At 44.0% G+C, this 18,368-nt stretch overlaps 1 protein-coding gene across 1 annotated transcript in view; it reads left to right on the top strand.

Annotated features, from left to right (window-relative positions):
• Window positions 1–18,368, top strand: part of MAOB (monoamine oxidase B) — a 118,454-nt gene that overhangs the window by 65,742 nt on the left and 34,344 nt on the right. The window contains exons 4-5 of the mRNA XM_025468798.3: window positions 16,763–16,867; window positions 17,596–17,687. Of these exons, the coding sequence (XP_025324583.1) occupies window positions 16,763–16,867; window positions 17,596–17,687 (197 nt within the window). The remainder of the gene's footprint in view (window positions 1–16,762; window positions 16,868–17,595; window positions 17,688–18,368) is intronic.

Genomic DNA, 18,368 nt, shown 5'->3' with positions numbered 1-18,368 from the left:
AGAGATTTTTCTTGGGCCCATACAAGCCTATCAGTAAGATGATTTTGATTCTCTTCATCATTTGGCTAGATATAGTGTTAGTTCTAATTTGGTAGCTATCCTTTGCTTTGTCTCTCTGCCTAGGGTTTTTTTTAAAAAAAGATTTTATTTATTTATTCATGAAAGACAGAGAGAAGCAGAGACATAGGCAGAGGGAGAAGCAGGCTCCCTGCAGGGAGCCTGATGTGGGGTTCAATCCCAGGACCCTGGGATCATGACCTTAGCTGAAGGCAGATGCTCAGCCATTAAGCCACCCAGGCGTCCCTGCCTAGGGCTTCTAAAGTCACAATTACAGGGACACCTGGGTGGCTCAGTAGGTTGAGCATCTGATTCTTGATTTCAGAACTGGTCATGATCTCGAGGTGATGAGATCAAGCCCTGTTTCGGGCTCCATGCTCAGCGTAGAATCTGATTAAGATTCTCTCTCTGCCCCTCCTCTCTCTGCCCCTCCCCACTCCGCTCACATGCACATGCTCTGTCTCTCATAAATAATAAATAAATAAATAAATAAATAAATAAATAAATAATAAATAAAAACAAAACCTACCCCACAAAATATTTGTAAGGGTTAAGAATGATATATGTGAAGTACCATGCACATGGTGAGTACTTACCAAAAGGTAGTTGTTACTAGGCATGGCCTAATTAAACCAAGCAGTTGCTTTATGCAAAGGAGCCCATAATTGTAAAAGGTGCTGATGTTTAAGGAGTGGGGTGTATAGCTCTTTCCCTGGAAGGTCTTTCTCTACAGTTATGCTTCTCCACTGTACCTCCCCTACCCTAACAGAACAGGAGCACCTGGTGTACAGCTGACCTTTCCCTCTCACTACCCTGAACCTCCCTGTGGTCAATGGTGATCGCTGTCAAGACAGACTCGGTGGTAATCACCATGGGGCAGTGACCTGACATCTTAAATGAAGAATTCACAAACACCTTCCAGACACATAATCAAGGCACAGCTGCCCTCTTGGCATCATTACTATTTGCTGTGAATCTCCTCTAGCCTCTAACCATGGCTTCAAATAAACATAGTATCAGATCTTTATTTGTTCATCAAATATTCATTGAATGAATACCATTATAGGTAGCAGGAATACAACCATGAAAAAGACAAAATTTCTACCTTTGTGGGGTCTGCATTCCAGAGGGAAGAGGCATTAAACACACATATGAATAATTATATCACATAATCTCATTTGCTAGTTAGAATAATAAAGGTTGCCAGGAAAAACATCTCTGAGGAAGTAACAGTTGAGTAGTGATTTGAACACAATGAGGGAGTAGACACGTGAGTATCCGGTAAAAGCTTTGTGTGTTTACAGAACAGGAAAGAGGCTAATGTGACCTGAATAAAGGGAGGAGGATGGGAGATGAGGAAAGAGAAGTAAGTATTACTGACCATGGTAAGGGCCTTGGATTTCTGATGAGTGTGATGAAACGCCATTAGAAGAATTTGGTCAGGAGAGTGACATGCTCTAGTTATATGTTATCAAAAACTCATTCTGGCTGCTGGGAGATTCTGGGAGCCCAAAGTGGAAAATAGAGAATTTAGGAAGTTCATGCAGTAATAAAGGCAAGGGCTGGTAGTGGCTTGGACCAAGGAAGTAACAGTGAAGAAGATGAGAAGGGGTTTGATTCTAGATACATTTTGATGTAGAACTGGCAGTGTTTGATGACTGAATGAATTATGTATGGTTGGGAGAAAAAAGAGGAATCAAGGGTGATTTTTTACCCTAAGCAACCGATTTTAAGCAGTCTGTGGATTCAGAGATGAATGAATTATTGGTTTCTTTTTTTAAATTTATTTTTGAGAGACACAGATTGAGAGAGAGAGGCAGAGACACAGGCAGAGGGAGAAGCAGGCTCCATGCAGGGAGCTCGACGTGGGACTCGATCCCAGGTCTCCAGGATCAGGCCCTGGGCTGAAGGCGGCGCTAAACCGCTGAGCCACCCGGGCTGCCCGAATTATTGGTTTCTGACCAGTAAGAGTGATGGGGGCGGGGGGCAGGTAGAGAAAAGAATAGAATGGAGCGGTGAAATTTTCTGGACTCCCTGAAGGGCCATTTCAGTCAGTAGTTAAAACACAGAGATGTAACAACAACAACAAAAAAGATATTATACGAGAGGGGAAGTAGAGCTATCCTGTTGACAGACAAGGCTCTTGTTGAAGACCACTGGAGATGACGTGGGGTGCTCCTAAAGCCCATCTGCTAAAGAAGGAATGGATCTTCATTTTTAAAAAAAGTATCTTCTGTTGGGAGACATCAACAGCCATTGGGATCAGCCATTCTGCACTCTGACAACTGTGAATCTCCATCTTCAGGGAAGACTAGCCACTGCCAGCCTGACACAGACATCAGCAATGTCTAGGTTGCCAGTGATGATGACTACTCTAAATACAACTGGAATCCAAAAAGAACTCACTGTTTAAACTACCTCCTCTTTTATCTCTCCCAAAGAAGTCAGTTGCCTACAGTCAATGTGGATATTGAACACTTCTTTCCAGGGAAGGGACCTTAGTTTGGGAGATGGATGCCATCCCAGTGCATCAGCTTGGGCAGGAAGCTTTTCTCCATAACAGTAGATTGGTGCTGGCTGGGCCATGTTGAAAACCCTAAGTTCCCATCTACTCAAGTAGTCCATGGATCTACATTTTTAAAGAAATTCCGGGGCTCTTTTTCTGGCTGTTAACCTTCCTCACCCTGCATTCAGAAGTTACATCAACCATCGATTTTTTTTAATACTTTCATTTTATTGTTTGTTTACTTATTTTTGTGTGTAGAGGGATTAGGTATATATTTTTAAAGGTTTTATTTATTTATTAGAGAGAGAGAGAGAGAGAGAGCATGAGTAGGGGGAAGAGCAGAGGAAGAGGGAGAAGCAGACTTCCTGTTGAGCAGGGAACCCCCAACGCGGGGCTCAATCCCAGGACCTCAAGATCATGACCTGAGCCAAAGGCAAATGCTTAACCGACTGAGCCACCCAGGTGTCCCTCAACCATTCATCCTTTAATAACAGCTTCATTGAGATATGTCACATATGATACAATTCTCTCAGTTCAAGTGTACAGTTCAGTGGTTTTTCGTCTCTTCAGAGTATGTACGTTTTTATTGATGTACGACATACCTACAGAAAAGGAGACAAAACATAAATGTACAGCTTGACATGTTTCCACAAAGTGAACGCAGCCACGAAGTGGGCACCCAGACCAAGACATAGAACATGGTTGGCCCCCCGAGGCCTCCTCATGCTCCCTTACTGACACTGTCCCAAGGATAACTGGTGTCCTGACTTCTTTACTTCTATAGATTAATTTTGCCCATTATGGAACTTTATATAAGTGGGATCATACAGCCTGTCATCTTTGGGTCTGGCTTCTTTTGTAAATTTGTGTTGCGAAGTTCATGTATTTCATAATGGGTAATTGCAGACCACTCATCGCTATGTGGTGCTCCACGGTGGGAATATAATTCACTTTATTCATCTGCACGACAGTGAATGGACATTTAACATTCTTGTGTATTATTTAGAAAACATCCTCTTGGGCATCATGAAGTGGATCAAAAGCTACGCAAGATACACAGCTTTGAGTAAATATGGCCAGTTTGGCAGAGTGGTTTGACTATGTTACACTTCCACCAGCTGAGGGTGAGGGTTCTGGTTGCCCCTTCATCTTGCCGACTCTTGGCTTTCTCATCATCCTTTTTTTAATCCCAAATTCCTGCACTCTTGGGGAAGGGCCCACGGGTAAGTTTCAAGCCCACTTGGTGTTTTCAGCAGAATTGTCTGTATGTGTGCACTTGCCTGGAGAGATTCCATGGTTTTCAACAGATTTTCAGAGGGGCCCTTGTCCCAGAGAAGGCTGACAACTTCTGCTTCAAGTTTTTGGCTTTCATATAATCCCTAGCATTGTGATAGCACAGCCTTTTATGTGAGCCAACATTTCTCCTAGAGGAGCTAAAGCCGCTGGGTAGCTGTCTTGATTTTTGAAAAGCACATTATTCAAGGCCAGAGGACTCTGGAACTTTGCTAGCACTGGTACATGTTGGGTAATACGTTGTTCAGAAATTATATGCCCTAAATAAAGGGATAGTATCTATTGACTTATTTTATTTTATTTATTTTTTTTAGATTTTATTTACTTATTCATGAGACACACACACACACACACACACACACAGAGAGAGAGAGAGAGAGAGAGAGGCAGAGACACAGGCAGAGGGAGAAGCAGGCTCCACGCAGGGAGCCCGACGTGGGAATCGACCCCAGGACTCCAGGATCATGCCCTGGGCCAAAGGCAGGCGCTTAACCGCTGAGCCACCCAGGTGTCCCAAAGAACCAAGTATTTTTTAAAATTTATTTATTTATTCATGAGACACACACACACAGAGGCAGAGACACAGGCAGAGGGAGAAGCAGGCTCCATGCAGGGAGCCTGATGTGGGACTCGATCCCAGGACCCCAGGATCACGCCCTGGGCTGAAGGCGACGCTAAACCGCTGAGCCACCCGGGCTGCCCTGTATTGGGTTATTTTATTTTATTTATTTATTTATTTTTTTAAAGATTTTATTTATTTATTTATTCATGATAGTCACACAGAGAGAGAGAGAGGCAGAGACACAGGCAGAGGGAGAAGCAGGCTCCATGCAGGGAGCCCGATGTGGGATTCGATCCCGGGTCTCCAGGATCGCTCCCCGGGCCAAAGGCAGGCGCCAAACCGCTGCGCCACCCAGGGATCCCTGTATTGGGTTATTTTAGATGCTTGTGTTATTTGATCAAATAAACACTTATGTGTCTCCTAATTCACAGACTGAAAAAAATTGGCACAGGGAAACAGATTTTAGCTGCGGACATTATTCTGCTTTGGAAACAACCCTTGGCATCAACGGTGTGTCCTGATGGTTTGCAATGTGATATGGCTGGAAATGGCTGATACAAGTGGCACAGGATTAGAGCCACGAAACTTCATGTCTTTCTAAGGCGTGCCTGACTGGCTCAGGCGTTGGAGCATGCGACTCTTGATCTCAGGGTTGTGAGTTTGAGCCCCACGTTAGATGTAGAGATTAAAAATAAAATCTTAAAACAACAATGACAATAACAACAAAAACCTGGGCGTCTTTCTCAACACACTTTCTTTTTGAGGTAAATGGGTGAGCTATTTTTGGAGACTCTCCTCTGTGGCACTCAGGGTCTGTCTCCTTTGGCAGGTGTATTTACAAATGATTATGAAGGTAAAGAAGACAAAGACATTGATTAGGTCTTTGGGGGTGGCGGGAGGGAGAGAGTTACAATCTTCTGCTTCCTACTTGGAGCACTTTAATTTTTTTCAGAAAAAAGTAATTTGGATTCTGTTTAGAAAACATTCAGTCAGATTTCTGTCTCAGACCCTAAAGAATTCCTCTTCTTGTTTTTTTACACTATTTGCCTTAGTTCAGGCTGCTGTAACAGAATATCAGAGACTGGGTGGCTCGTAAACAACAGAAACTTCTTTCTTTTTTTAAAAAAGATTTTATTATTCATGAGAGAGACACAGAGAGAGGCAGGGACACAGGCAGAGGGAGAAGCAGGGTCTCCTGTGGGGAGCCCGATATGGGACTCGATCCCAGGACCCCGGGATCACAACCTTGAGCCAAGGCAGAGGCTCAACCACTGAGCCACCCAGGCGCCCCAAAACTTATTTTTAGAGGCCGAGAAGTCCAAGATCAAGGCGCCGGCAGATTTGCTATCGCCGTTTTCTCCCTGCGTCCTCACGTGGCCGAAGTCCCCTAGGGTCTCTTGCATAAGAGCCCCGATGTCATCTGTGAGGGCAGGACCCACGTGACCCCATGACTTCCCAAAGGCCTCATCTCCTAACACCATCACACTGGGAGGCTAAGTTTCAACATATGAATTTTGGGGGGGTGGGGGGGTCTGGACACACATACATTCCATCTACAGCTCTCTTGAGCCAATCACCCACCCATCTGTCCGTTCATCCATCCAATCATCCAAAGGTTGTCAAACACCGATGGCATCTGCAACACTCTTAAACGTTATGGGAGGGTGCAAATGATTGATCCCTCCCCGAAGGAGCTGGAAAGAGAAGAGATGCCCATGTGGAACACGTAGACAATACTCTCGAGGTGACGTGGGCAGGTACAAGCTTATATGGTAGGGGCTCAAAATGGAGTGCACTTTCTAGTTAGTGCCCTGAGTGGGGGTGGGGTGGGGTGAATCTCGGAAGGCTCCTTGAAGGAAGTGTCCCAAGCTGCGCACAGATGGAGATCTGAAGGCAAAGAACCTTGGAGGAAAGAAGCTGCAACCACGCACTGGTGACCATGGGCCGCTAAGATCAGAGACACTCGCCTCCCTGGCCAGAGCACAGAGGCCATCTCCTTGGCGGCCGCCTTGAGAAACTGGCTCGGGAGCCCGGATTGTTCCAGTGAGCGAGGGCACATCCCTGTAGAAGGGAGAAGACATTGCTGGCCTCCTTCCTGCTCCTTATGAAGTTCGTTCATATGCCCACCCCAGGACACTTGCGGGGGCCTCCATCTGAAAAGCTGTCACCCTCACCCCCACCCCACTCTCAGACAGTCGTGTGCTTCCCTCTCTGTCCTCTTTCTCATCCTTCCCCTCAAATGTCACCTCCTCAGCGAGGCCTTTCTTGACTGCCTTACTTAGAATCACAATCCACCCCAAACCTCCACCATGCCCTCTCTGTCTCTCCCGCTCCCTTTCTCTTCATAGTTCTCATCACCTTTTAATGTACTTCGTGATTTTCTTTCTTTGTTTTTTAAAATTTATTTATTCATGAGAGACACGGAGAGAGAAGCAGAGACACAAGCTGAGGGAGAAGCGGGCTCCCTGCAGGGAGCCCGATGGGGGACTCGATCCCAGGAACCTGGGATCATGCCCTGGGCTGAAGGCAGACGCTCAACCACTGAGCCACCCAGGCGTCCCACGTGATTTTCTTTTTATTTTGCTTAGCACCTATTTTCGCCTATGAGAATGTAAGCTCCCAGGAGAGCAGAGACTCGTGTCTGCTGTGGCTCACTGCTCCGCCCCAGAGCTGGAACGGGCACAGGCACCGGGAGGTGCTCAGGAAATACTTGTTGAATCAGTAAGGGAATGAGCGCTCATGGCAGCTGTTTGAGGATGGGCCAGCCTGGTCCCTGCCTGGGAACAGGAGGGGCAGCCACGTAAAAGATCCCACTGGCCCTTGAACACACCATTAGCTTCTGTCTGGTTTGAGAATCTCAAGTGGTTGCCAGATCTAAACGACCTTCCACAGACCTTCTCTAAGTCAACTGAGCAGTGGCTTGAAGAGCAGTGACCTAAGTAAGACCTTGAGCCCCAAATACATGAACCCAAGGTTAAATTCTATTTCCACCACATATAGGCTGTGTGACCTTGAACAAGTTACTCGACCTCTCTGTGCTTCAGAACTCATCTATAAAATGAAATCTACAATTAGCAGTTTACTCGCTGGGTTGTTATGAGAATTAAATAATTTTTAAAAATATTTTATGTATTTATTTGATAGAGCACAAGCAGGGGAAGGCACAGGCAAGGAATTGGGAGATGCAGATTCCCTCTGAGCAGGGAGCCAGACGCAGGACTGGATCTCAGGACCCTGAGATCATGACCCAAGCCAAAGGCAGACGCTCAACTGGCTGAGCCACCCAGGCACCCCTAAATTAAATAATTTAATGAGGGATCCCTGGGTGGCGCAGCAGTTTGGCGCCTGCCTTTGGCCCAGGGCGCGATCCTGGAGACCCGGGATCGAATCCCACATCGGGCTCCCGGTGCATGGAGCCTGCTTCTCCCTCTGCCTGTGTCTCTGCCTCTCTCTCTCTATCTGTGTGTGACTATCATAAATAAATAAAAAAAAATAATAATAATTTAATGAAAACTGTTAGCCCCATAATGTTTCATAGTTACAATTAAGAGGCTGGGAAGCTTCGTGATCAAGAGTATTGGCCTTTGAGTGTCTGAATTTAAATCCTGCTGCCGCTTATTAGTTATGAGACCCAGAGCAAATGATCATTATTTCATCTCCCTCAGTTTCTCCATCTGAAAGGGTCATTGCGCAGATTAATGAATCAACACACGTAAAGAGCACAGAAAAGGGCTTGAACAGAGTACACACTCTGTGTTAGCTGTTGTCATTGTTGTTTGTTATTATTATTCTCGTAGGGCTTTGCTGAATACCTTCACCATCTCCACCCCCATCTTCCCCATTTCTCCCTACTTGGACAATTCCAGGCCTTTCGTGTGCTCCTGAGCTTCTGGCTGGCTGCAAAAACCTAGCCACTGTCTGCCCCTTGTTCCGGCTTCACCATGTGGTGATGCAGGCAGAAGACAGTGTCCAGGGGCACCTGGGTGGCTCAGCGGTTGAGCATCTGCCTTCGGCACAAGACACGATCCCAGGATGGCGGGATCAAGGCCCATGTCGGGCTCCCTGCTCAGCGGGGAGCCTGATTCTCCCTAGGCCTCTACCCCACCCGACCCCCCCACTCATGCTCTTTATCTGGCCCTCTCTCTCTCAAATAAATAAATCTTTTTTTAAAAGCCAAACATATGTGGCCTACAAGAGACTCGCTTTAGACCTAAAGACACCTGCAGATCGAGAGTGGGGGAGTGAAGAAATATTTATCAAGCAGTACTTGTATTGGACAAACTAGACTTTCTTGTCCTTGTATTGTTTTTATCTTACTTTGGTATCAGGGTAATACTGGCCTCCCAGAATGATTCTGAATGAGTGCCCTCTATTCCATTATTTGTAAGATTTTGATAAAGATTGTCATTATTTTTTTTTTTAAGTGTTTGGTAGAAGTCACCAATGACACCGTGTGGTCTTGGGCTTTTCTGTGCTGCAAGAGTCTTGATTCCTCATTCAACTTTCATTCCTGTTACTGGTCTAAGAGTTCCTATTTCTTGGATTCGAGATTGAAGATTCCATCTTGGTAACTTGTGCAGTTTTAGAAGTGTTCTGGCTCTTTTTCTAAGTGATCCGACTCCTTAGTATATAACTGTCTCTAGTACTCTGTTATCACACTCTGGATTTCTGTGGTTATCTGGTGTCCTGTGTTCCATTTCTCAGTTTGGTTTTTAAGGTTTCTCTCTTTTTTTTGGTTGGTAAAGCACTGCCAACTTTCTTCACTTATTTATTTTTTTGGAAAAACTGGCCATGGTTTTCAATGTTATGCTGTTTATTCTGGTCTCTCTTTTATTTATTTCTGATTTTTCAGCTAAGTTTCTTCTTTTTCTAGTTCCTTGTGGTGTCACGGTAAGGTGTTTATTTGGACTTTTTTTCCCAATTCAAGAATTTATAGCATCGATTTCACTCAAACTCCTGCTTTTGCTGCATCCCATAGGTTTTGGAATATCATGTTTCCTTTTTCTTTTGCTTTGAGACATATTTTGATTTGCCATTTGATTTCTTATTTGACCCTTTGCTTGTGCAGTAGTGTACTGTTTAATGTTTACATATTAAATATTTAATATTTGCATTGTAGCTTTTCCAGTTCTGTTTTAATGTTGGTCTTTATTTTGTACCATTGTGGTTGGAAAATACACTTGGTAGGATTTCAGTCTTCTTAAATTTGTAATATTTTTCTTGTCTCTTTTTACTTGATTTAACCAGGGGATTCTTTTGTGCATACTTGAGGATAATGTGTATTCTATTGTTCTTGGATAGAATGTTATATATATATATATATATATATATATATCTTTTGGAACCATGAAAAAATATTTTAATTCATAAAAATGTTTTAAAAATTAACAGTCAAACATAAATCTTCATGCCAAGAATTTAGATGTAAGAATTTATCCAAGGGAGATTAATAAAAAACGTGGATGTGGATTTATAGGTAAGAAGTGGTTGTATAAATGACAGGACGTTTATCATGCTCACAAAACCATCAGCAACATCTGTTTAGTGGGAGTCCTGTTTGCTATGTATAAACTTGCCTAATTCGTACAATGCCCCTGTAAAATGGGTACCATCATTCCAAACTCACAGTTAAAACAGCACAAATGTCAAGCAACTTGCCTACAGTCACACATCGATCAAGTTTCAGAGTGCATTTGAATCAGTTCTGTTGACCTCTTAAAGACCATCCTGTATCACTTCTCCTGAGATTCTATTCCAATGCTTTTCACACTTTTACGTTCTTCAAAGTTATTGAGAACCTCAAGGAGCTTTTGCTCATGTGGTTCTATCTAAATTTATCATATTGGAAATTAAAACTGAGAAATTTTTTTAGATATTAATTCACCTGAAATAACAGTAATAACCTGATGACAATTTAACATATGTGTATGAAAATGTAGTTTCTTTTTTTAAAAGACTCTATTTATTTATTCATGAGACACACATGCAGAGAGAAGCAGAGACATAGGCAGAGGGAGAATTAGGCTCCCTATGGGGAGCCTGATGTGGGACTCGATCCCAGGAACCTGGGATCATACCCTGAGCTGAAGGCAGACACTCAACCACTGAGCCACCCAGGCATCCCGGAAAAAAAATAGTTTCTAAAACAAAAAAAAAAAAAAAAATGAGTGAGTGGCATTGCTATACATTTCAACCAAAACAACATACTGCAACAGATTGAATGCTAATGCAGAAATGAGAATCCAGCTCTCTGCCATCAAGCCAGATGTGAAAAAGATATGCAAAAGTGTATATCTTCCTGCAGGTGTGCTTGGAAAAGGGAGACCCTCACAGACTCCCTGAATATACTTTAGGGACCCTGAGGGGGTTCTCGGATCACAGTTTGAGAAATTGCCAGTGTCTGCATATATGGAATATCATGTAATAGTCAAGAGAAGTATGCTTATCAAGAAAACAAATGACATGGGAAATATTTAGGACACAATATTGACTGGAAACTAGCCAGGCAATAATTGTATGTAAAATAGGCCCTCAAGTGTAGAATGGATAAAATATAGGGGAAAAAATGAAAGAAACATAGCTGAAATATTAATACCCACAATAGATTTCTGCTTGGTGGGATTATGAATACTTACTGTTTCTTTATAGTTTGTCATCTAAAATTTCTATATTGGATAAAACACACACACACACACACACGACATGTCACATCGAGCATGACTCCTGGGCTTCACATTCTCCCCACCAGCAGGAACATATGCCCTTCAGCCCTGTCTTACCTCTTCACAAGCACCCAACCTCCCTGAAGTGACCAAAGAGTCCAAAGAGCTTGGACTCCTCTATATCATGTTTGTCCCCTGACTTCCTTCCACTGTTTCTTCCAGAAAGCCCATAGGACAATGTGCTTTGGTCTCAAATCCCAGAATCTCTGTGGTAGTGTCTCTTCCTCATGGTGCTTTCTACGATGCTCACTCAATTTGTATCACAAGGATTTTGATATTAGGCACCAGCATGTACTTGTTGGCCGGTGGATGGTTCATGAGGATTTGCCAGACACTTCCGTCTCCCTCCCCACACACTCGTGTCCTTGACAGAAAGAGAAAAGCACAAGCAGGTTGAGGGATGCCTGGGTGGCTCAGTCTGTGAAGTGTCTGCCTTTGGCTCAGGTCATGATCTTGGGGTCCTGGGATCGAGCCCCGCATTGTGCTTGCACTCAGCTGGGGAGTCTGGTTCTCCCTCCCCTTACTCTTGTGCTCTCATTCGTTCTCTGTCTCTTCCTCTCAAATAAACAAATAAAATCTTAAAAAAAAAACCCACACAAGCAGATTGAATAGTCACCCCTTACATGGGAAGAAGAAAAACCCCTTAGGACCAAGATGGAGGGGAAGAAAACTGTACTTAGCCAAACAATTCAGTTATTCAGGCGTTTTGCGTTTGTTTGGTCTCACAAACACTTTGGTTCTGCCACAAATCCCCAGCCACGACTTGAAGAAGGGTGCGAGTCCGGCAGATGTGGTTAGATGGTGTCTGCCTTGACACTGGCAGGGTCTGTGCCAACAGCCATGGCCACTCCTGGGAACGTGAAGACAGTTGTTTCAAAAACTGAGAATTCCAGTCTGACTCCTGGTGCTGGCTCTGGGAAAAGGTGAAGAACGCCTTGGAGGGGAGGGCAGAGTTTCTGATCCCTTCGGCCACCCTAAGGAATCCAGCGAGATGTCTTTGTATGGCCGTCTTGGATGCACTCTGCCCCTGGTAGGTAGGCTGGCTTGCTTCTTCACTATTGAAGTTCCATCCCTCACCCCCTTTTGTCTAAGTACCTTGGTGTGTATGAGGGGAAGGGGATCAGAGGTTGGCAGTACTCTGCTGGTGGGGATCTGCAAAGGCCCGAGCAAGTCTGGGCTCAATGGCAGACTGCAAAAGAAGGAAGTTAACAGTAGAGTAACACACCTGCTCTACACTGAGCGTGGCCCCCCTCAAGTTCATATGTTGAAATCCTAACCTGCAGTGTGATGGTATGGGGAGCTGGGGCCTTTGGGAGGTGACTGGATCATGAGGTTGGAGCCTTCTCGTGAGTGAGCTCAGTGCTCTTATAAAAGAGATCCCAGGGAGACCCTTTGTCTCATCTGCCATAAGAAGACCCAGGAGGAAGATGGCCGTCTCTGAACTACGAAGCCACCCCCACCAGAAACCAAATCCGCCAGCACCTTGATCTTGGACTTCCCAGCCTCCAGAACTGTGAGAAATAAATCCCTGTGGTTTAAGCACCCCAGTCTATGGTACTTTGTCATAGCAGCCCAAAAGGACTAAGACAAAGCATAAGTACCAAAGGTCATTTTGGAATTTAGGACATTCCAAATTTTGGAATTTAGGACATTTGCTTTGTCAAGCAAATAACAAGTTCAAGGTCACACTGCTAAAATGAAATCAAACATCTATTGCGAACTTACTAGGTGCCAGCATTCTATGCCAACAGGTCCTAGGCCTGCAAAGGTTATGATAACAACTGTAACGACTACAGCCATAACTCATTTATCGAGAACTTACCACCTGCCTGCCACTGTTCAAAGTGATTTATGTGGGTCCACTCAATTTTTCCAGCCCATCTATGAGGTAGTTACTGTTGTTCCATTTTACACACAAGTAAACTGAAGCACAGATAGGTTAAGCAACTTAACACAGCTAGTGAGTGGCAGAGCTGTGACTTGACCCAGGTAGGCTAGCTCCAGAGCCCATGCTCTCAGCTTAGATCCTGGTGAGTGACACAGAACGATAAAATGCAGGAAGCTGGTGCCCTGGAGTTAGTGGCAGATGGAAGGCTCTGGGACTCTGAGAAGTCAGAGTCACCCAGCTGCTACCATAATCCAGGCATACTTCTGTATGTACAATAATCTGTATTGTAACTCATCGGTTTACAATAATCTGGGCATACTTCCTGGAGGAAGATGATGGGGCTCAGAGATATTGACTTGGAAGCACTGATATCTGGGGCCCCAAGAATATTAAGCAACTCACTTTTTCTTTGTCAATGAACTTAAGAAGAGGCAGAGCTAGAACAGAGACCCACATGTCCTTCGTGGAGAGTGAGCCCATAGATCCGCAAATTTCCACTAAGTTCTATGTGCTGAACTCTGATATAGGCATGAGCACGGGGTTTTAAAAAGTCAGCATGCAGGAGCTCCTGGGTGACTCGGTTGGTATCTGACTCTTGATTTTGGCTCAGGTCATGATCTCAGGGTCATGAGATTGAATCTTGGATTGGTCACGGTGCTCAGCAGGGAGTCTGCTTGAGATTCTCTCCCTCTCCCTCTGCCCCTACCTTCACTCTCTCTCTAAAGTAAATAAATACAAAACTTCTTTTAAAAAAGTCAACTTGCGGGTAGCCCTGGTGGCTCAGCGGTTTAGCGCCTGCCTTCAGCCCAGGGTGTGATCCTAGAAACTTGGGATCGAGTCTCACATCAGGCTCCCTGCATGGAGCCTGCTTCTCCCTCTGCCTGTGTTCTCTGCCTCTCTCTCATTCTCTCTCTCTCTCTTTCTGTGTGTGTCTTTCATGAATAAATAAATAAAATCTTTAAAAAAATAAAAATGGGTAGGAAATATCAGAAAGGGAGACAGAACATGAGAGACTCCTGACTCTGGAAACGAACTAGGGGTGGTGGAAGGGGAGGAGGGTGGAGGGTGGGGGTGAATCGGTGACGAGCACTGAGGGGGGCACTTGATGGGATGAGCACTGGGTGTTATTCTGTATGTTGGCAAATTGAACACCAATAAAATATAAATTTATTATTAAAAAAATTCTTGAAAACAAAAAAAATAAAAATAAAATAAAAATAAAAATAAAGTCAGCTTGCAAATTAAATGATATGGTATGTGAATTATATCTCAATAAAGCATTTTTTAAAAGCCACGTAGTTATATAGTACATTTTAAACTTACACAGAGCTATATGTCAATCATATCTCAATAAAACTGAAAGAAGAGGAGCAAACTTAACAAACGAGAAGTAACACTTGTGTGACCACAGATCAAAGTTATTATTTTGAGGCACCTGGGTGGCTCAGTCATTTAGATGTCTTCTTTCAGTTCAGGTCATGGTCCTGGGGTACTGGGATCGAGCCTTGTGCCACATCCCCTGTTCAGCAGGGAGTCTGCTTCTCCCTCTCCCTCTGCCTCTCTCTCTGCTTATGCTCTCTCTCTCTCAAATAAATAAATAAATAAAATCTTTTAAAAATAAAGTTACTGTTTTTTTTTTTTTTTTGCATGACTATAAAAAAAGAGGGGGCAGGAATTGGCAGGGTAGAGGCAAGGGAGAACTTTCTGGAGTGATGGGAGTGTTTCATATCTTGATCCTGGTAGGTGCATATATGTGTCAAAACTTCCAAAATTGTGCATTAAAATGGTTACATTGTTTTTTTTAAAGATTTTATTTATTTATTCATGAGAGACACACAGAGAGAGAGGCAGAGACACAGGCAGAGGGAGAAGCAGGCTCCATGCAGGGAGCCTGATGTGGGACTGGAACCCTGGTCTCCAGGATCACGCCCTGGGCCGAAGGCAGTGCTAAACCACTGAGCCACCTGGGCTGCCCTAAAATGGTTACATTGTATGTAAATTATACCTTAATAAAGTTGATTAAAAAGAATGATGGTTATTTGTCAATTTGCCTGGGCCACAATACCCAGAAAAATTGATCGAACACTATCCTAGATGATTCTGTGAAGGTATTTTTTAGATGTGATTAACACTGGAATCAGTAGACTGAGTAGAGTAGATGACCTTCTGTAACGTGGGTGAGCCGCATCCAATCAGTTGAAGGCCTTGACTAGGAAGAGGGAATTCTGCCCACAGATGGCCTTTGGACTCGAACTGCAGTTTTCTTCTCTGGGTCCCCAGCCTGCTGGCCTACCTTGCAGCTTTTGGACTTGCTCAACCTCCACAGTTGTGTGAGCCAATTTTGTAAAATGAATCCCCTTCACACTCTGCTCCCCCACACACACAGACACACATGCATACAGTTGTGCACACGCACATCCTGTTGGTTCTGTTTCCCTGGAGAACCCTACCCAGTACAAGAAGAAAAGTAAGCCTGCATCTTAAAACTTCCCTGAGGACCTTACGGCTTTGTTGGCAAGCGAAGACCAACGTGGCCACAGGATGAATACACAGATGAACTTGAATCTCTTCTCATTTCACAACACGTTTGTCAGCCTACAAGATCAATAGGAGTTGAATCTTTGCTGAATGAGTCAGAGTTATGGGGACATTTTGGTTGACCATGGACTTGAGTTATTCCAAGTTGGGTGAAAGATGATGTCGGATTGCACAGCCTGACTTCTGAATCGGTTTTCAGGTTGACCCAAAGTGGGTTTTGTGCATGTCCTTAACTGGCATTGAGTTAAACCCCCAGAGACGATTCACAGGTGGTCTTATTATCAGTCTTTGGAGAAATGTGTGCCCTTTATCTCTGTGGTGAGGTCACTCTACCCTGCCCGAAGAACCAGGGAGTGCAAATATGTCCCCAGAAGAGGCTTTAAACTGTCTCTTCTTTCTGCTTCTTTCTGCTTTAAGCTTGTGCTTCCTCTGGGAATTCCCGTGTTGATGTAGCACCTCTGATTCCTTGGGAAAGCTTGCTGGGCTCTGTTTCGTGGCTCTTCCTACGGATGTTTGCATTCCTACGATTGGTTATTCATCCTCTTCTAACTCGTATAACATTTAGAGTTGTATTTTTCTGATGCTCCTGATACATAGGGTCCCCTCACTCTGAGGCATTTGCAAGTATCACTGGAAAATGGGATTGCTTTAGGTAACCTAACTTCTGCACTGGCATTTCAGTCTTACATGGTAAGGGTTCTGATTGCTGAGAGAAACTCTTTTATTGTCTGTGGGGGATTTTTTAGCACCAAATTTATTTAGGTAACAGAGAGTTGAGATGGAAATCTCTATGCTAAAAAGTTAAGTAGGGTTCTCTGAGGACACAAGTGTGTGTGATACTCCCTTAAGTGTATATCATATATTAGGTGTATATCTGCTTTTGCTTGCAGACATTTAACTATTTTTACATTGTAGTAAATGCTTCCTATTAAAAATAGCTTGATTGGGGGCACCTGTGTGGCTCAGTTAGTCCAACTCTTAGTTTTGGCTCAGGTCATGGTCTCGGGGTTATGGGATCGAGTCCCGGTTGGGCTCCATGCTCAGCAGGAAGTCTGCTTGAGATTCTCTCTCTCATCTGTCCTTCCCTCCCCACCCCACTCGCATTCTTTCTCTCTCTCTAAAGTAATAAAATCTTAATAAATAAATAAATAAATAAATAAATAACTAAATAAATAAAAATACTTTGTATCCCACAGGGCAAATCGTACCCCTTCAGGGGCCCCTTCCCACCTGTATGGAACCCAATTGCATACCTAGATCATAACAACCTCTGGAGGACGATGGACGACATGGGGCGAGAGGTAAAGCTTACTAAAGCTTCTTTGACTGAATCTGTATTTTTCATAATAAGTTTAGTCCTTCAAAGAAAGCAGGGACAGTGTATGAGCAATGCCTCTCGTGTTGTTTAGCACACAAAATCTCTCAGTAAAGGTTTAGGGAGTGAGCAAATGAACTGGCTTTTAACCGCTAAAAGAATGAGATGCCCACCAGACTGCTGGTTGTATCCACCAGTGAGAGGGGAGATCATACATCACTCAGGCTTCCTAGGATGATGTTTCTAATTCAGACAGTCCTTAGAACAGAGCAGAATAAGACTCCTGAGGTCTTTGCATCACCACCATGCGCAGCCCCGCAGCGCCTAAGTAAGGACACACAGGGCTTGACCTGAAACTCCAGTTTAGGCATGATTTGGTGCAGCCGTCTGACCCTTGTCAAAGAGCTGAACTTATGAATGTTCTCTCCACATGAGTGACTTAGCCTTCAATATCTGGAAACAGACCAACTTCAACATAGCCTCCATTTATTGTGCAGGAAGTGTTACCATTAATTAAGTATGGATCCAGAGGCATAGATCTATAACAGGAAAGCTACAGAGACATTGGTTGTGCCATGAAAGTCATTAATGGGGGAACTTGGGAAGCCTACATTTTCCTTCTTCAAGGGAGAGTTTTTAGTACTCTTGAAACAGTTATTTGAAATGGAAAATTACATTGGTTTTCCCCCCCTCTGAATCCTTATCTGAGTGTAGATTCCCAGTGATGCCCCATGGAAGGCACCTCTTGCGGAGGAGTGGGACCACATGACAATGAAGGAGCTTCTGGACAAGATCTGCTGGACAGAGTAAGACTCACTATTAGGCACAGGCATTTACAGTAACCATCTCTCAGGTTTATTTAGCGGTACCATTCAGTGGGTGTGGAACCCTTTGTGTCTAAAACCACACCATTTGGCAAGATGGAATGCTAAAAAAAATATTGAAACTGGATCCCAGGGGTACCTGGGTGGCTCAGTTGGTTAAACATCTGCCTTCTACTCAGGTAATGATCCCAGGGTCCTGGGATCAAGCCCCACATTGGACTCTCCATTTAGCAGGGAGTCTGCTTCTGCCTCTCCCTCTCCCTACCCTACTTGCTCTCTCTCTCTCACTCTGTCTCTCTCATTCTCTGTCAAATAAGTAAAATCAATTGAAAAAAAAGAAAGAAACTGGGTTCTGTCCCAAGGATGTCTATACATCTTCAGAATAGTGATGCATCACGAAGGTGATATTACCCTGTAAAGTCCTTAGAACAGACCAGAACGTGCCACCATCTTTATGTAGAACAACTTAAAGATCTCCAGCTCGAAGATCTCATTTATCAAGTTGTTTATATAGGAAAACTTTTGTAGCCCTCATTCGTGGTCAAGTGTAGAGATGGTGCATTAGCTTATGCCTCTCAAACACGTTATGGGATGGGGTGCCACCCTTCAAGGGTTTGAAGAGGAACTTCTAGAGAAATTCTCTGGATAATTCACAGTTGTAGA

The sequence above is a fragment of the Canis lupus genome, chromosome X, assembly GCF_003254725.2.
Source record: "Canis lupus dingo isolate Sandy chromosome X, ASM325472v2, whole genome shotgun sequence".
Lineage (NCBI taxonomy): Eukaryota > Metazoa > Chordata > Mammalia > Carnivora > Canidae > Canis > Canis lupus.
Note: the sequence above shows the minus strand (reverse complement) of the source record. Positions and strands in the feature narration are given on the sequence as shown.